Here is a 21230-nt window from a genome sequence, read left to right as displayed (position 1 = left end):
TTTCAAGTATATATATATATATATATATATATATATATATATATATATATATATATATATATATATATATATATATATATATATATATATATATATATATATATATTCCAGCCAAACTAAAAGAAGGAAGAATTTACCTGGAATAAATAAATATATTATAGAAAATCCTATAAATTTTTCCTTGCTCTGTTAAACATGACTAGGGAAATATTTGTGAAAAGAATTTAAGTTCTGCTGAAAACTTATATATATATATTTTTTTATGAAATAAATAGTAAATAGATGATTTAGAGTTCCTCTAAAAAGGCAATCAAGAATTAAGAAAAAGTTGCTGATATCTTTGATCCTGAGTCAAAGTACAAAGTAGGCAAAAACTGTACAGTAGCTAATGACATTTACCCAAACGCCTCTGGGGTATTAGTAACAATGACACTCGTCCACCTCTTGTCCGTAGCTCTTTTTTGTTCTCTTTCTCTTTCCCCACCTCATATTCATCATCCCTGCTCTTCTGCGCCCTGCAAGACAGTTAACAGTAATTAGAAATTAAGGGAAGGAGGAGGAAAAAAGGTCACTGTTCATCATTAGCGGGGCGCTCGGCCGACTAGCACTGCTCAGTCAATTAACTCTGCATCTGTGTGCTTTACGACACACTGGTCACACGCCGGTCCGCCGTTCACTAACTCTTCAGCGCGACAGTTATAGCGGCCTCAGAGAGATGGCACCGAGCCCTGATTAAACGAGCTGCGGTAATTGGCAGATTTATCTCCTCCTTGGCAAAGCATTTTTTAGCCCATTTGGTCGTCCTTGAGTTCTGACTTTGGGCGGTGACTGTTTGAATGGCTGCTTGGAGCTGAACGTTCAGTCCTGTCCAACTGTATCAGCAGAAAGTGTTTGGAGGATTAAGCAACACGAGCAGGCAAACAGCGACAGGAGGACTGGCTCGGCAACATCGGTTTTTAGTTTAGGTGTGAAAAGAACATCTTTGATTTTCTTTTTAGTGAAGTGGATGTGTTTTAAGAGAAGATTTGACTAAAATGTGTATTTAGTCACCTTTTAGACCAATTCGATTTTTTTTTCAAGATTATTTTCCATTATAAATGATAAAAAATGAACAGAGTAAATATGTAATAAAAGGGATTATGTATGATTTTTATTTTTATTTAAAGTGAAAAATTGGAGGAGGAAAAACAGAATTATGAGACATAACTTTATTATAATACTGTTTTTGTTGCAATTTTGAGTTTACACCTTGCAAATTGTTAATATTTTTTCCTCAAATATACACTAACTGTCCTGTTTTGTCTCCTATACAAGCTTTAGGAACAACAAATAATAACTTTTAGTTGATTATTTGGTATCAGAAGTGACTTTAATGAAAGGCAAAGGCCTCTAGATTACATTTATTTTTACCAAAATAAAATGTGATCATGCTTGATTTTTTATTAGGCCAGTAAAGTCTTGTCACCTAACAGAAATAATGTACAGTATAGATTATTGGATATTTGAACTTTTATATATATTCACAGTAAGTACAGTATTACATTATAACAAACATGTTTTCTGCTAAACTAAAATAAAGATAAAAATATATACTACAAAAAAACTCTAATCAAAACATTAAAAAGTAATTTAAGTAATTTGAAGCACTAAAATTATAAAAAAATAAAATCAAAATAAAACAAAGAGTAATAATAATATTAACAAAATAAAATAAATATAAAGCAAACATAATTATACTAAAAGAATAAACAACAAAAATCAAAATCACACAAAAACCTAAAAAACTCAAATCAATCACATTAAACTATAAATAGTAAGCACTATTTTTTAAATACAAAATATAAAACTAAATATATCCAATAATTTGACCTCATTCTTTCATGTACAATATGAGTTCTGCCATTGGAATCTTCTAGGGTCGAGATTTCCGGTCTCGTTCATTTCTATTGAAATGTTGCCATAGTAAAAAGCTAATTATGGTGCTTGATGTTTCAAACTTGTAATTTCTAATTACATTATGTTTATCTTTATTGTATTGTCAAAAACTAAATAATTCAACAAAAAGTTCCGCATTTACAAAATAAGTCAACACAAACAATACTAAACTACACTGTAAAAAATAAATCTGTAAAATTTACGGTAAAAAACTGCAGCTGTGGTTGCCAGTATTTTACTTTTAAAAATACAGTACAAACCGTAAAAGTAATTTATCATTTTTACTGTAAACTACCAAATTTCATAAATTTATACAGGTAATATTTCTGTATTTTAAATGATCGACATCTACACATCTTTTGTTACACATAGACAAGTTAACACAGCCATATGCCAGTGGTGATGAGTAAGTTACATAATGAACCAATGATCATCACAAACAACTTTTCCCAATAGTAGAAAAGTGTATCAGTGTATAGAAGGTGCTCAGTGTCATTCACACAGCTACTAAACAACCAGTATGGTAACACGCATAAAATTAAAGTAATGAAATAAACATTGTTAATCAACATTAGGTAACATAAATCTCTAATGTACATCACTGATGAGGGAAACAACTAAAAAGATCCATAATAATTTCAACAAAAAGCATAAAAGGTGATCTGCCATGCAGGGAATTCTGGTAAAGTCAATTTACGGTTATTCATCGTATATATTAAGAAAACACAGTTAACCAGGTTACGGATTTTACTGTAGCGTTTTTGCAGTTTTTTACCGTTGAAATCACAGTCATTTTTTACAGTGTAGACAGCAAGTACAATTGAAGTCAAAATGATTCACCCTCCTGAGAATTTACTTTCTTTTTCAAATATTTACCAAACAATTTTTAACCGAGCAGAGAATTTTTCACAGTATTTTCTAGAATATTTTTTTCTTCTGGAGAAAATCTTATTTGTTTTATTTCGGCTAGAATACAAGCAGTTTTAAGAGCAGTTATTACTTTACATTCAACCGTTCCATAAAGTCAAATCAAAAGTTTGGTATCAAAAAAGAACAAAGTGAAACAAATTCTAAAGAGAAGCAGACGAGTCCCCATTTATGTAACGGTCCCTACTTTTCTTGTCTTGATTCTAAGACAACGTAACATGAATAAACTACGGCCAAAGTGCTTCAACTAAATTATTTATTAACATAACATAATCAGCAAAACAATCCAAAATGACAAGAGATGGGGAAGCCAACAACATAATAAATGACAAGCTAACACACCTAAAGCAGGTTGGAACTCCCTACTCCAAACAAATGTCAAAAGGAAAGTATAAAGGAGAACACAACAATAAAGTCGTCAAAAACTGTGGTGGCAACCATAGCATGGGGGAATGAGCGAGAGCGAGAAGTTTGCTTCCGTCCCTTTTAATAGCCTGACGTCACCAAATCAACCAATAGAAAACTGAAAATGGAAAAAACCAAACAAGATCAATTGAAGGTAATAATTTCGGGCAGGAGTGAACGCCAAGTGTCAGCTCAAAATTATTAGGCAATTTTTGTTTGTGATTATCTACAGAACAAACACTGAGAAATGAGTTACTAAACTATTATGTTTAGAAATGTTTTGAAAAAATCTTCTCAAGAAATTGGGGAATAAAATATACAGGAGGGCAAAAAATTCAGACTTTGACTGTATATGGTTTGGTAACTGCTACTTGTCTCATGTTTTTGTCTCAGATGGTAAAGGCCATCCAGGTGTTGCGGATCCACCTGCTGGAGCTGGAGAAGGTGAACGAGCTCTGTAAAGACTTCTGCAACCGATACATCACCTGCCTCAAGACCAAGATGCACAGTGACAATCTGCTCCGAAATGACCTGGGCGGCCCGTATTCTCCATCCCAGACCAGCCTCGGCCTGCAGCAGGTGCCTCCACAGACCCTAACACATAAACAGAGTGTCATATGAATGCACACAATCTCACAGCAGTAACATTTACACTTGCACCAACACAAGCTTTTCTCCGGAGGATGCAAAAAGGTCACATCCGGCTTGCCCTCGCTGCTTCTGCTGAACTTTGCTGACCTCTTCGTGAGGAGACTTAAAAGTGCACACTTTTGGACGTCTTATGATGGACTGTCAATCGATTTTTATTGAATTAAAGTGCCCATCAAACGAGGAAGAAATCAGTATTAATCGTGTATTCACTAGCATTCAGAATTCTTGGGAAATGTTGATTATTATAAACTTTTTAAAGATATTAGTACTTTTATTTACGCATCATTTATTAAACATGCATTATTTTATATTTCAATACACTGATCATAAAAATGTTTTATGATGTTTTCAGCAAAAATATTAATCAGCACTACTATTTTTGATCTTTATATTAATAAGAAATGTTTTTATGAACACCAAATTAGCATATTAGGGAAAAATACAGAGATTTATTATAGAAGTATTACTAGATTTTACTGTTTGCAAACTTTTGAATGTAATTTAGGAAATTTGCCTACTAATTCTATCACTAATTATTGCTAAATATGCATCTATAAATACAAATATATTTGGATTTTGTGTTTTGAGAGAAAACTGGGAAAATTCATAAGAGTGGGCGGAGCTAAATATCTCTTTTGCTGCACTTTGCTTGCTGGGGCTGTGATTGGTGGAAATTTCTGTAAAGCATTATGGGTAATGTAGTTTTATCTCACAAGTTTCTGCTATTAAACAACTGTTAAAAAAAGGTAAAATTTATGTGAACAGATTGTTTCAACAAGAACATTAAATCGACACCAATATTGCCACCAACAACCTAGTGGTACTGTGCGTCGACATATATTACAGATGTGCTCACGGTGACCTGAGTTTGATTTCCGACTTGAGGACCTTTGTTGATCCTCCCCCATTCTCTGCTCCCAATACTTTCTTGTCTCAAATCTCTACTGTCCAATCATAATAAAGGTGAAAACACCTAAAAAAAAAAATATATATATATATAAAACAATGTCTAAAAAGTAACTTTTTATTGTTAAAAGTGAATGTCCCATTGGATAAAAGGGAGTTTTTACTTCCTATTGCACTCTATGATTAACTTAGTGTTTACCTGTTAACACTTTATTTATGGAAGCCAAAAACCAATGTATAGACCCACAAATACAAGTCTTACAATGATTTTTTTTATTGTAAGCCTGATAATCAAGCAAACATCAAGATGTTTCTTTTACCAAATTCATTGAAAAATTGCAATTCTGAAGGCTTCTCCTATCAAAGGCACCAATTTGAGCACTCATATCAGCACATATACAAATACAGTGTTCAACCAGTAGAAATGATCCAAAATGTATTTATATATATATATATATATATATATATATATATATATATATATATATATATATATATATATATATATATATATATATATATATATATATATATATATATCGCAATAGTACTCATTGTACACTGTAAAAATTATCTGTTAATTAGTAGTTTTCCATATTTTGTGATACATGTTTTTATTATTCATTGCTTATTTATGCTTTCTTCCAGCAACTTTTAACCTTGAATCGTTTGAAAAAGTGACATTTATTCACATTTTTATAGTTTAAAGTGATATATTGTCTAGGTTGATGTTGTGTATTATGGTACAAAAACCTACCTCTACGTTTTATGTTATTTTACAGACTTATTTATCTATATATTACTTCTTATACATTATATTATTTCAAACTACTAAAATGTCAATAGAAGTCTCTTTAAACTGTAAAGCTGAATTTTCAACATCAAAAGTCAACAGAGCAGAGATCAACATCTCATCATTCGATTCACAACTGTAAATTAACGTAAAACATCTTAAGTTTAACAAGAACAGTTAATTATCAGATATTTTTTACAGTGCAGGTTAACCCGTTTTGTCCTGTTCTTCTAGGACCTGCTTCAAAGCTCATCCCCATCGCTCACCTCCGTCTCCAGCACAGTGAACCCCTCTGGGATCGTGGTCCCAGCCGGTCCCCTGCAGCAGAACAACATCTCCATGACCACTATCAACTCTCAGGTGGTCTCAGGTGAGAAACACAATCATCAATCCCTTCCCCTGCTGTAAATCTCAGCTTTCAAAACACCCTTCCTTTCCAAATTGGTGACACCAAATGAAAGCCAATGTGAGCTTCCATGTAATGCGCATTATCTTCATTTATAGGGCTCTTTCTTTGACTAATTCTCACTGCTTACATTCATCTCGCCCAGAAACAGTACTTCCACATTGTGAATAAAGAGTCTAATTACTGTGAAATTGAGCTAATTAGCTGTAAAACAAGAACTCCTTGTTTCTCCTCTTGAGCCGCTTCTGAATACGCTTTTGTTTTTATTTTGGCGCAGTGTAAAGGAGGTGAATTGGTTTGTTTTTGTGCTGTTGTGCAATTACAGTATGTTTTCGGCGGGGCAGGTAAAGTGTGTGATAACCTGACTGATTCCCACAGGTGGGACGCTGTATCAGCCGGTGGCAATGGTTACCTCACAGGGGCAGGTGTTAACACAGGGGTTACCACAGGGAACCATCCAGATCCAAAACAATCAGGTGAGGCAAACACTCTACACGCAGGGCTGTATCTGAACAACTGATGGAGCTGTTGAATTTGCTGAACAACTGTAGAAGCCAAACTGCATTCTTCATTCATTCATTCATTTATTTTCCTTCGGATAAGTCCCTTTATTCATCAGGGGTCGCCACAGCGGAATGAACTGCCAACTTATCTAGCATATGTTTTACACAGAAGATGCCCTTCCAGCTACACACTCATTTACACACACACACTACAGCCAATTTAGTTTATTTAATTCACCTATATCACCGGAGCACGCAGAGGAAACCCACATCAACACAGGGAGAACATGCAAACTCCACACGGAAATGCCAACTGACCCAGCCGAGGCTCCAACCAGCAACCTTCTTGCTGTGAGGCGATTGTGCTACCCACTGTGCCACCATGATACCCTAAAACTTTAAGTCAAAACTTGGCAAGGGTACGAATAATTTTGATCTTGACTGTATACATGTCACACACACACACACACATACATTTTGGTTTTGGTGGTTTATGAGGATAAATGCATAGTGTGCTTTTTGTTTATGAGGGTATGCGTAATGCATTTTATACTGTTAAATGATGCTTATTATATTGTATTACCCTAATCATATCCCTAAAGTCACCCACATAAGAAACTTGTAGAAAATTTTGAAGTAATGTGCGCAGTGGGTAGCACAATCGCCTCACACCAAGAAGGTCGCGTATTAGAGCCCTGGCTAGGTCAGTTGGCATTTCTGTGTGGAGTTTGCATGTTGTCCCCATGGGTTTCCTCCGGGTGCTCCGGTTACCCCCACAAGTCCAAAGACATGTGGTATAGGTGAATTGGGCAAGCTAAATTGGCAGCAGTGTATGTGTGTGAATGAGTGTATATGGATGTTTCCCAGTGATGTGTTGCACCTGGAAGGGGAATCCGCTGTGTAAAACATGTGCTAGATAAGATAAGACTGCAGATTTATAAAGGGACTAAGCCAAAAAGAAAATGAATAAAATAAAGTTTGATTTTATAAGCGTTTTGAATTGAGAGGACACAGGGCATGTCCTCATAAACCACCTCAACTAATGCCTAGGTCATACCCATGACTTTTAAAATTGAAAATTATTTTTCCCCAGAAACCACCCAAACCAGTGCGCACACACAGAGACACACACACACACACATGCAATTGTATCTGCTTTATTTTCTTTGTATATTTATTCCTATAAAATAACTTTAAAGATAAAAAATAAAATATAGATGAATTCAATAATAATGTATAAATAAGTTTAAAATTTTATTTTTTTATTCAAATAAACTTTTTAAAATTGTTCTTTAATGCACATTTTAATTCCTTCTAATGTCTCTGTCCTAATAATTGAAGTCATGTATTGGCACCCAATTATGAAACACAAGATTAACAAATGTCTGTGTAAATTATTAAAAAACTCATTCAAATGTTAATTACCTCAATGAAGCCAATGGAAAAATAAATAAATACATAAATAATAATAATAATAGTTTGTTTTTTTACCATAGGTGGACATAGATTAATTTTTTTAATCTAGATTGATCTAGATTAAAATGGCTCATTTGAATTCTGCCGAAGGCATTCAGAATATGTGTGCTACCCAAATAATAAATCTTTGAGAACGGGTTTCTCGAGCCAGGGGGCACATTAGACCAGGGGCTCATCTCCTATTTCCAAAATGCATCACAAACTGCTTGAGAAACTGTTCTATGAAAATTGGTGATGAAAATAAATTATGTTCAATAAGATGTACTTGTGTTGACTAACTGTTTATTTAGTTAAACATGAATGTTGAACTGTAGGCCTACATAAGCTCCAAACAGCGATTTCATACTTGCTTTTGATGTATGTACATACAGAAAATGCTGCTTCTCAATGCCAAGTTCATAGAGTACTGTTGGTGTGTCAAACATTGCATGTTTACATGGGCAACAATACTTTAATACGATTTCAATATGATTAAAACAATACTTTGATTAGGAGCTACCATGTAAACAGTGATTTTTGATTACCTTAATGCGACTAAAGTCATAACTGAACTAAACAGAAATGGAATTAAGACATGTGGAGTATGCAGATATTAGTGGCATTACTGAAGTAAAGACTGCAATCAAACTTTTACCGTCATGTAGGATTTTTTGCCATATTTTCTGACATGATCCAAGACACAGGCGGCTGTCAGTAAAGGACACAAAACATGCACAAACACGCACACACACACACCGTGAAATGCGGAAGTTTTTTTTCTTTATGTTTGGCGAGCGTTATTACATTCTATAACACTCTCACCAGTCCTTGCTCCTTATTTGCGTCTAATACCCCAGTTTGTCATGGCGTTTGAATGAAATGTTCATGAGTTAAAGTGAAACTGCCGAACTGCAGTTAAAGTCAGGCATCCTGCTGATTTGATTCAGAAGGGCACTTTTTTGTCAGACGGCTCACCGGTCAGGTATACATCTGCGCTAAAATATCAAGGTGAAAGTCATCATAGCTTGTGTAGAATAGACCCGGCTCCCAACCCAACTTTGAGAAAAGATTAACAGTGATATTTTTTTTATCGCGCTATAGTCTCGCGTTAATGCAGCACGTTAATGCCGATAACGGCCCAGAAATATTTTTTACATTATGGTTTTTCAGTAGTGGAAAGAGCACTGAAAAATCATACTTAAGTAAAAGTACCATTACTTGCTTAAAGATGTAGTGCAAGTAGAGTAAAAGCATCTGTGTGAATATTACTCAAAGTATGAGTAAAAAGTAGACCTTTCAAAAGTACTCAAGATTCATGAGTATTACGCTGTAAAAAGCTGATGCATTTACATGTAATTTGTGAATGTGTGTAAACGTAACATTCTGTAGTGCATTTAGTTATTGCCCAGGAGGCACACAATGTCATATAATACTAATATTAGGTTAGATTTAGGTTGTGATGTCAGGTGACCAAAATTCTATGTCTAGCCAGTGTCTAAGGACAACGTTATTTTAATGTTCAATAATGATGTGAAATGATGTTGATATTTGGTTGAATTTAGGTTGTGTTAGAAAGTGACCAAAACCCAATGTCGAGCCAACATCTTAAACCAATGTCATATTGACGTCAAATACTGACATTTATTCATCAGGTATGGCAACAGAATTCCAACATCTGATAGACATCATAGTGGTAATGTCCACACAACATCAAGCTGTAACATCAATAGAGGTTGATATTTGGTTGATTTTTGGTTGGATGTTGGACATTGACGTCAGCCTGACGTTGAGATCTGACGTCAAAATGGTTTTTATTTCCAAACAAAACGCAACGTCCCCACGACATTGAGGTACAACGTCAATCTAATGTCATGTGTAAGGCCATTTCAATCATTGTACAATAAACCTCTTCTTATCAGTGACATGCATTTAAACAATCTCTGGGTCATTGCATGTAAAGATTTTGGACATCTTCTTGAACACTTTTAATGCTTCCAAACAGTTTTCTGCAATTATAAATCGCCCATATCTTGAGGTAGTTCATTATGATACGATTTACCTTCTATGTGCGATTTGATTGGACAGGAATCACAGGACTGATTCTAATCCCCATAGACAAGAAAAAATAAAGTTGTGACTACAGGTTGAAGGAAAGTAGTGGAGTAAAAGTAAAGATACTGCACTAAAAATGTGCTCAAGGGAAAATAAAAGTACACACTTTTAAAACTACTTAGTGAAGTACAATTTCTTTGAATAACTACTCAATTAAAGTAAATTGAGTATTTGTAATTTGTTACTTTACACCACTGGGCTTTTCTCTATTCCATCCATAAACAAGATTTTGAACAACTATTTTAGCATGAAGGCCTCACCCATTTTATTTTCATTGAACCATCGAGAAAAGCTGAATAGTCCATTTGTTAGCCAAAACCCTGAGTCCCACCTACCACATTTATTCACTCATCATAGATAGATTACATATGATAGTTAGTTGTTTCAAGCACATTGAAGTTGTTTGCCAATTCTAGAATTGTTACTTTATGTTTATGCCATCAAACATGAGTCAGGTGAGTTGAGCTTTGACAGACAGCTGGAGTCTGTGTGGATCCAGACTGTGGGCCGAGGCGCTTCACTACACGCAGGCTGGGAATAGAGTTCCGCCCGTAGCTACATCTCCGACAAGCTTTCAGTAATAATACCCCTGCATGAAGCCTCCAATTAATTCACCCTGCTTCCTAAATCGCACACTTACACACTCTCTCCCAGTACTGCAAGCATGTGTGTGCGTATGTGGGAGTGTGTTTTGAGTAGAGGAACGGAGGAAGAACCACATGACACCCAGCTGCAAATGTAATGAGGAGGTTGTTTTTAGAGCTTGATTATTATTTATTTATTTCGAAATTTTAAAATCAGTGGGGAGCTGCTGCTTTTTATGGCTTTCAGTGGCAATGGTAGCATGAAATTAATTATCCCTATTTTCAAAGTGGAAATGTTAATTTTTTTCTCTTTTATTAATTTATTTATTCGCGCGCACGGCGCTCTCGTAGATTATGCATCTTAAACTTCTCTGAAATGTTAATATGCCAGTCTCCCAATGCCGTAAAGCAAAAAGAAAATAAATAGTTAATTTAGCGTGCATCCTTTAAACGCAGTCACTCTCAAACTCTTTTGCATTTCCCCCCCCGCTCGCCTTACATTAATCGTACTTCAGAGCGTATAATAAGTTTGATGAAAAGGAGGAAAAAAATTGACGGCGTTTTGCACAGCTCTTTTTGGTTGATGAAAGGCTTCTGTAAATGTACCTCCTTGGCTTTAATTTTAGGTATCATTACTCCCATTGCGTTGCTATGGCGACTGAAGGCATTCCTGCCCTTCCTTGCCAAAGAAATGGTGACTGGCGACACTCTTTGTTTCCCTCGCTCACTCTCTCTTCTCTCTTCTCTCTTTCTTCCAAGGTGAATCTGGACTTGTCCTCACTCTTGGACGGCGATGACAAGAAATCAAAAAACAAAAGAGGCGTCCTTCCCAAACATGCCACAAACATTATGCGTTCCTGGCTCTTCCAGCATCTCATGGTGAGAGAAAAAGAAAAACACACATTTTGTTGCAGTTTTGTCCTACAGAGGGGTTTTAAATGCACTGCATTTCAGTTATATCAGATTGTTGGTTTCATTAGAGCTCCAGGGAGATGAAGACATTTTTTAAAGGGATCCTACTATTGTATATATTTTTTTTGTTCAAGGTTTATTTTATTTGATTTTCACGTTATACAGAGCAAACAAAAACAAAACACCCCTTTCCCAGAACACCAGATCTAGGAACAATATGTAATCAAATGTCCATAGAAAAAAATAAAAGATGAAAACATGACATGAAAATATGACATGAGTTCCTTTTTTTCTCATATTGTCATGTTGTGTGTGTCCATTTCCATCACAGGGGTTAAAAAAGGTTGCCAGACCTTATAAAATATCTCAACAGACCCTTTGATTGTATGCCTTATTTTCTCCAACTGAAGATGAGACATCACTTCTCCTATCCAGTGATTATGTGTTGGCGGAATGGGGTCTTTCCATTTAAACAATATCAATCTTCTTGCCGGAAGAGAACCAAAGGCTAACATTTTAATTTGTCTTATGTTGAGAAAAGCATTCTTAGGGGCCACCTCATACGACACTCTGTAGTAGAGCCAATACAATGACTCTACTTCCACCCCAAGTGCCTCAGAGAAGGTCTCAAAAATATTAACCAGTATGTGTAAAGCTTTGGACATGTCCAGAACATGTGCAGCAGAGTAGCAGGAGCCTGCCTACATCGATTGCATATGGGATCTATGTCAGCATTGATCTTAGAGAGTCTGTCTTTAGACCAGTGCAAACGATGAACAATTAGAATTGTATTACAGCATGTCTGAGGCATATGATGAGAAAATTAATTTTATTATTTTTTGCCAATCTTCATGTGAGATTGATTCATCTAAATCTGCCTCCCATTTATTTAGAAGTAAGTCTAAGGATGATAAATCTTGTACAACAATCTTGTATGTTGAGTAATTCACAAATCTTGCTTATAGTCTGGTTTTTTTTTTTTGATTAATTTACATTTTTTAAAAATTGAGTGTATTAAAAAATGGGGGGACGCAGGAAATGGCTATAGCAGGCACAATGATATTACACAGAGCCTAAAAAATAGTCTTCAGCTAGGTAACTAAGTATAAAACATAATATCATTGCACCTGCTGCAGCAGTGGTACAGCAGCAAAGTCCCCTGATTATTATGCTGGAATAAGAGTAAAGTTCCTAGACATATCAGCCTAGAAAACAGCCGCTTTATTGTGCGTTAGTCTTAGTGCACAATGTAACTACAGAAGATCCAGCTTTGAATAGGAAAATTATCAAAATTGTGTTTTGTATTTTTTTAGAAAGATGCTAATGGTCTAATCCAATTCAATAATTTATGCTAAGCTAAGCTAAAAGTGATCTCGCCAGACGTGCTAATCGGCTGAATGGCTTAAAAAATGATAAAACTCAACTGTTTAACTCTATGTAACTTGTCAACTGAGCCTATTTAAAAAAAAAAAAAAGTAATGTTCTATTAAAGGGGTCATTAACAGAGAAACCGTAACTGCTTTTGACATGTAAGTGCTCATGATACTCTTAAAAACATCCTGTTTCGCAACTAAACACTTTTTGGTTCTTCTAAAATCTGCTTATAATGAGACTAAAACCTGCTTAAACCACAGGTTCTGGAATATCTTATTTCTATGATGTAACAGGATGGACAAGCCCCACCTTCTCAGAAGATTGATTGTTGGGGTACAACATAAATATGACGTCATGTTGACGTCCTGTGCCTGCAGGGTTAAGACATGAAGGATGATTTATACTTCTGAGTCAAGTGCACACATATGCATTGGCGCAGCCTGCGCGAGGTTGCATAGCCCTCGCCGAGGCCCTCGCGAACGCTGATGCACACCTCTTAAAAAATGTAACTACACATCGCAATGACGCTTAGCGCAAGCTCTGTATTTGGACGGCTTGGTAGCGCTGACGAGTGTGGTGAGTGTGAGAGCCCGCAAGCCCGATGGACAGAGTGTTTACAAGTGTCAAGTCCCATGAAGGAGCTCTAGATGGAAACTGTTGTATTGTGTTTACCTTATGATTAAAGTTGTTGCATGTCTGCCAGTTTCCGCCTCAAAATAAACGAGTTTGAGGCACTTTAAGGTACATTAAGGTAGCGTTCAGAAAAAAACAAAACACCACACAGAGGAACATAAAAACCTACTGCCAGCTAGCATTTCAGAAGCGTTATTGCAGAGCAACACAAACAGCATGCAGATTTGCATGCACCGTGGGTCACACCGATCACTCGACGCAGAAGTATAAACCAGGCTAAAGCGCGAACTCAAACTTGAATGTAAGCTGACAGTTTGATTTATAGGTTTTTCTAGAGGTTTCAGCACAAGTAATATTTTAACTCATAACACAACACCGCGTCCTCCCTATCTGACAAACAGCACCAGCTCTGGTGTGAGTTCGCATCCTGTCATGCAACCAGGACTGTTAATAAAAGTTAATAATCTAGTAAACAATGTTATTTTTTTCAAAAAAGCTATGATATTTTGCTTGCCCAATTATTGAATTATGCTCTCTTGTTGAGAGAAATCTGGAGTAAGTGCATACGAGTAAGAGGCATTGTGTGCATCATGCAAATTATAATGGTTACTGTGGTCAGATGCAAATATGTATTTACAGATTTAGTATGCTTTAAAATTAATATAAACAGTTAAAAGCAAACCTGAAATTGTTGAAAAAAAAAACACAAATATTATTTATTAATTTTCATTTCAGTAACCAATGTACATTGCTGCTGACATTCAGTGAATTTTGCTTCAGTAATATTGTCAGTGTATCATTATGAGCCATGTGTAAATTTTAAAGTGCGACATCACCAAGGATCTATGGTTTTAGCTTATTTTTATGTTATACTCATGAAAACAATGGTCACTGGGCTCTTGAATGGTTTGATAGAAAGTAAATGAATGGTAAAATGTTCATATTTGGGTTAACCTTCCCTTTAACTTTACCTCAGAATTGTACTTATTCATCCTGTTTTCTATTTTCCAGCACCCTTATCCTACAGAAGATGAAAAAAGACAGATTGCAGCGCAAACAAACCTTACCTTATTACAGGTGAACAACTGGTAAGAACGACTCGTTTGTTTGTCCAGTGTGTTTGATCCACAGCAAACTGGCGCCATCTAATGGCCACCACCAAAATCACACACCGTGTTTATGACGTGCACGTACTGTGGCTTTTAACAAAAATCCCGCTCTTATCCGTGTACTTTTTTCCTCATTCTCCTGTGTTTTGGAAGGTTTATCAATGCCCGCAGGCGTATTCTGCAGCCCATGCTGGATGCCAGTAATCCTGACCCTGCTCCCAAAGCCAAGAAGATGAAATCTCAGCACAGACCCACACAGCGCTTCTGGCCCGACTCCATTGTAGCTGGAGTCCTGCAGACACACGGCACAAACAACTCAGACAGTCAGTCATATTCTATTAAGCTTTATGACAAATGTTAAATGACTAAATAAAAAGTAATAATGTATCAACCAAATGTATCAACCAAATCAAATTATCCATTTCATGCATAAGTTATTCATATTTATATGTTACAAATGGGTATATATATATATTAAAATTACATTTACAATTGTTATTAATTTCCAGATTTCCTGAATTTGTCATTTTTTTTCATACTTGGTTGCTTATTTACAGTATTTATATAGTTTTTTTCAATATTGCAATATTTCCCAATATTAACTCACAAATACAAGCAATTCACTCACTTATATACACAGTATATATACAAGCATGGCAAGGAAAGTTAATTTATATAGCACATTTCATACACGGTGGCAATTCAAAGTGCTTTACATAAACAGGTAATAAAAGTATAAAAGTATAAATAAAATTGAAACAAATAATATAAAAACAGATGAAAACAGTGTAGAGACTGTATCATATTTTTTCATTTTACTCTGGGACTTCCCTGTTCTGGTGATGACCCCCTTTTTTAGTACCTATTAATCTATTGGACGTTTCCAACAGATTTGATTTTTCACCTGAAATAGAAAAGTTAAGCTTCACAGCTTTAATTACATGCATATACTGTTGGGAGCAAATTTATTAGCTTTCTGGTAAATATTTTATTCTTTTGCAAACATTTCCCAAGTATTCCAAAATCAAACTAAAAGTGCTCAGCGTAGCTTTATTATTGTGTCAGTGCTCTTTTGGTGAGGGATTCATCAGAATAAACAGCAAAGATAAGTCCAAGGCACTCAAAAACTATGGAAAACATATTAAAAAGCCTTTAATGACATGGCTATTTCATAAAACTGCGCCTACACATTTCAAGCACATTCTTTAGGAATTTCTTTAGAACCCTATGGTCTCATGACTCATAAGAATATCTAAACAATACTAAAATAATATATTGAACACAAGGTCAACTCAACAGTCATTATTAAAAGATGATGATGAAAATAAAATAAAAAAGAGGAAGAGTGTTACACAACATATTTTCTCAAATAATACAACGTGAATGTAAATAGAATGAAACCACAAAAAGTATGTATAGATAAGCAAATAAACAGGTATAGTGTACAAATAAATGCACATAAACATACGCGTACATATACACACACATATATACATATATGTGACAAAACAGCAGACTGAGGAACAGCTTTTTCCCCAGAACTGTCTCCCTTTTGAACTCTGCCCCCACTGACTCTTTTGCCCCCTCATACACCCCCACACTCTCCTCATAACTTATACTCCCTATAATCACTGCACTGTTTAATATTTGCACATTTAAAATCGTACATATTCATTGCACATATGAATTTGCAATTATATTCATATATATATCTGCATACTTCTGATTATTAATAGCAACCCTTACATATATTTGTCTATTGTAAATCTTTATTCATAGCTAATACAACCTGTATATAATGTTCATAGTACATCCATCTGTAACTTTAAAACTTATACCTATATCCTGCACTCCTGGTTAGACCTAACTTGTACATGTTTAATGACAATAAAGTTGAATCTAATCTAATCGAATTGAATCGAATCGAATCTAATCTAATCTAATATGATCTAATCTAATATACCTAAATATATACGCATACATAAATACATATATACACATACATATACATACATAAATACATATTCAACAATATGTAATTAAAATCTGCATGTACAGAGAAAAAAATAGGTACAGAAATAGCCATGTCAATAAAGGCTTTTTAATATTTTTTCCACATTTTTTGAGTGCCATGGACTTATTTTTGCTGTTTATTTCCCAAGTAATGTTTACAGAACAAAGGCATTTTAACAGTATTTCCTATAATATTTCTTTCTTCCAGAGAAAGTCTTGGTTCTTTTAATTTGGCTGAAATAGAATTAAATAGAATAAAAACTGTTTTACTTTATTTTAAACCTTTGTTAAGGTCAATATTATTAGCCCCCTTAAGAAATTATTATTTTTTGATTAGCTACAGAACAAAACAATGTTGTCTGAATTCTAGTATCTGGCAAAATTACAAGAACATATTATGCACTGTCATAATACCAAAGACAAAATAAATGAGTTATTAGAAATTTCTTTTGAAATGGGTTGAAAAAATCTCCTCACTTAAACAGCACTTAAAAAGATTTTACAGAGAATTAAAGTTTCACAGGAGATCTTATTTTTGTGCATATTCAGGTTCAGTAAGAAGAAATTAGGCAATTCAAAAAACTGACTTCTAATCTGGGGTGTGTTTCCCTAACGACATAACTCGTGGCTGAACTATCATAGTACAATGCATCGTTTGGGAAAAGAATGATGTAGTGACGAGTGTTTCGCAAAACCGTAGTTGCTTTGTTGCAGATCCATCGTTTGAACCATGTTAGTTATAACGTAAAATAGCTATAATAACGCTCTAAACAGGATGAAGTAACAACTTCTTTACCACATACTTTTTTGTGCAAATTATTGTTTTACACGCACATGCATTTAAAAAAAAAACCAATATTAGTTTTGGTAAAAACATGCAAACGTCACATATAGAACCAATGTTTCCTTTACAAATATTATTGAGAATATTACATATTCTATTCTAAAACATAAAATCTCTTAGCTAACAAGTATTCTAATATCATATATAAATCATACAAATTGGTAATGGTTGTAATTTACAGTAGACTATTTATTAAGAAAATTTAAAAATTGTATTTTAATAATAATAATGATTATTTATATTATAAATTTACATATTAATTTCTATTATTATTATTATTATTTCTATTATTATTATTATTATTATTAAGTAGGATATAGTTTTTTTTAAGTCGAATTTTACAGTAAAACCATGGCAGAAATGTTCTAACCAACAGGCCCTTGTCATTTACAGTACAGATACATTTCTTACTATATAACCTACTATAAATTAAAACCATTAACGTATGCTATATATATTTTTTATTATATTTCTTTGGGGACGTAACGTAAATTTTGCTTTAAAATAATAGGTCACAAATAGCTTTCAGCATGAGCCACGGCTGTGTTCAGAACAACATATATGTTTTCAAAGTGCAATGCGAAGGGAGCGCAATTGTCAATTTGAAGATTGCTAAAACTGAACTTTAAAAATACTTTGAAAGCAAATTACACCCAAGAGAGATGACTTTAATGTGTTTTTTACCATTCCAAGTTTAAACATTCGAAAACAATAAGGCATAGTGAGGATAACTGGGAATAGAACACAACCAGGAACTAACTACAGCTCAAGAGGTGTAGTTGAAAACCACACAGTTTGCGAATGTTCGTTGGAACGATGGATTTGGGAAATGCCAAATTAACGAACTATGTTTATAACGACGCAATTTTCGACCTTAGTTGGCTGACGATAGTTTTTCGGAAACGCACCCCTGTGCAATGATTAAACCTATACATAGGAGTCTGACAAAACTGCTCATTTTAAATAAAAAAATCTTCATATACTGTACATTGAATAAGAAAGTGAGTTACCACTTGCAGTTATATCTATCAGTCAAATAAAACAAGTTTAGCAGCATATTTTGCAGTTTTCCGCATGTATTTGTGTGTGTTCATTTGTCAGATTCTCTTGGCATGGACGGCCTGCAGCCTCTGTCCTCAGACTCGGCCACGCTGGCCATGCAGCAGGCCATGCTGGGGGGAACCGACGACTCCATGGACGGCACAGAGGAGGAGGACGAGGAGGAGGAGGAAGACGAGGGACTCGACGAGGACGACGACGAAGAGGACGATGAAGAACACGAGGCGGGCAGACAGATGATCAGGCGAGATCTGGGCCTCAATCACAATGAAGGACTCGAATAAAGAATGAAAAATAGCATTACTGATTTAACTCTTACCCATCACCATGCAAAACATCTCAACGCCGCACGAATGGCTCTCATTGGACACTAAGTGCCATGGAGCACCCAATCAGAATGAAGGGGAGGGGCCTACCATTCTGGACTCCAAAATTGATGGAACATTGTATATTGGGCCGCTTTACACAACCGGTCATGCTACTCTCATGCATATAATCCATTTAAGCCTTACTTTCTTTAAATATGTCTCCTTGGTTCTCAGGTGTCTCAGCATGACATTAAGTCTACCCTCATATTGATAACCATGCAATGAGTGGATGTTTTAGGCATGTTTTTTTTATTATTATTATTAGTTTTATTTTTTGTAGAGTTAACAAAAATATTCAGTCTTGAGAGTTAAACAAACAGAAAAAAAGAAACAATCTAAATGCCTGACAGCACAATGTATGTACATTTGATAGTGATGCATTTCCCCCCCTCAGACGCTTCATATTTATTTTGTAATCTGTCAGAAGGCTGTGGCACAATCAACAAAGGATGCCGTCCGCAAACGCATGTCGGGAGACTCAGAGTGCCAAGCATCTCTTCCATAGCGAGGAACAAAAAACTCTCTCTGAAATATGTTTGGACCTACAAATGACGTTTACTGAAGAACACTGCAGGAAAGACAAAAGACATATTTACAGGTGCGTATCACACCCTGAAACGCCCCTGCTTTATTTTATGTGAAGGACGAAAACAAAACAAAAAAACTGTGAAGATATTTCTGAGCTGTGTCTACGGATCTACAGAATCACCTGTTTCTGATATGTGATGTTTAGAGAAGACAGAGGATGTTTCTGAATGTTATTACAGTTGGTCTTTGTGAAGTACATGTTTCTCATTATCCTTTTCTTGGTTGTTGTTTTTTTTTAAATGGTTCTTCCAGAGCAAGTGATGATAGGGGAGCTTTTTAATTATTTGTTTGTATACATTGTTGTCATAATCTATTGTGTTTCAGTAGACCATTTTGATAATTAAAAACGATGACTTTAGTTGATCTCTTTGTCATTTTGAAACCTAATGAAGTGCTACTGCAAATTAATACAAGCTAGATAAACTGTGTTAGTGCTGAATTGGGGTCATTATCGATAGGGTGCAGTGTGTAAGTTTGACACCCAGTGGCTGAACTAGGTATTGCACTCCTGGATCAAAACAAGCACAAGCGCAGGTTGCCAGATTGAGGACAGGAGAGAGTGATTAAAACCGTGTTCTAAAATAAAAGCAATGGCACACGATAGAAGGAATATTTTCCATTTCAAAGGAGTTTTTTTCCTAACCAACGCCCCAAATTGATATATTAGAAATGACTTCTATTTTTCAGAAGAGATCTCACCTCAATGATCACCTCAGCTAAACCTCCTGTGCTTTATTCAGTGTGAAATGCTAACAATGTGAGTTTGAATGCCATTTCACATTACATTTATTGCCATACTACTGAAAGCAGCTGCAGATAGTTCACCTTAGATCTTGAAAATAAAATAAACTGTTTGAAATTGAACTTTAGAACTAAACACATATCAGTGATTCAGCATGTACATTTAATAATGTCAAAGAGGGTTAATATGTATTAAATAGATTATAAATCTTAGCATTTCGTGGGTGCATATTCTGTGCTTCTGATTGGCTGTATTTAAATTTCTGTCATGTCTCGTCACAAAGCATGTTGTTAGGACACGGGGTTACAATGTAACCTGATCACCTAATGCTTACGTGCGTAATATTTATATAATTTGCTAATTAACAACCTCATGTGGAACTGAATCTGCATCTCATTTCGGAGTCTGCTACTGTCCACCGGAGGTCACAATTCGGTCACAGACGCATACTGAAATATGCAGTTTTCCACCAAGGCAGCCCAGGTGATGAAATATAATTGGCTAAACTGGCATTGGGCGGGTTAAAATTACCAAATCAAAGACAGCGTTCCCACATGTAACTCACATTTTCAAAGCAGAATATCTGACTTCAGCACTGTTTTTCAGATAAACAAGAACATTCACTTAGCATGTTTTTTTAATATCTGTAAACAAATTATGGTAGTTTTATGATTTTGAAGAGTTAAAAACTTACAAATAGCACCTTTAAAGGTCTGTGTGGAGAATCTAGTAAACTTTCTCATTAGTGATAACAGTGGTCATAAAGTGAACTACATCAACAATCATGTATCGCAAACAACGTACAAGATATTGTACATGATTAAAAGTATTTTTAAAAAACTACTTTTTTTTTGCAGGGATTCAAAACTCTCTTGAAATTTCATCTTTGTATGAGAAAATAAAATCTTAAC

At 35.0% G+C, this 21230-nt stretch overlaps 1 protein-coding gene across 1 annotated transcript in view; it reads left to right on the top strand.

Annotated features, from left to right (window-relative positions):
- LOC130236773 (homeobox protein PKNOX2-like) overlaps positions 1-21230 on the top strand; it is a 229065-nt gene that overhangs the window by 183861 nt on the left and 23974 nt on the right. The window contains exons 6-12 of the mRNA XM_056467529.1: positions 3661-3846; positions 5852-5987; positions 6402-6499; positions 11437-11556; positions 14608-14684; positions 14859-15028; positions 18664-18903. Coding sequence (XP_056323504.1) covers positions 3661-3846; positions 5852-5987; positions 6402-6499; positions 11437-11556; positions 14608-14684; positions 14859-15028; positions 18664-18903 — 1027 coding nt within the window. The remainder of the gene's footprint in view (positions 1-3660; positions 3847-5851; positions 5988-6401; positions 6500-11436; positions 11557-14607; positions 14685-14858; positions 15029-18663; positions 18904-21230) is intronic.

The sequence above is a fragment of the Danio aesculapii genome, chromosome 10 (assembly GCF_903798145.1).
Source record: "Danio aesculapii chromosome 10, fDanAes4.1, whole genome shotgun sequence".
Lineage (NCBI taxonomy): Eukaryota > Metazoa > Chordata > Actinopteri > Cypriniformes > Danionidae > Danio > Danio aesculapii.
Note: the sequence above shows the minus strand (reverse complement) of the source record. Positions and strands in the feature narration are given on the sequence as shown.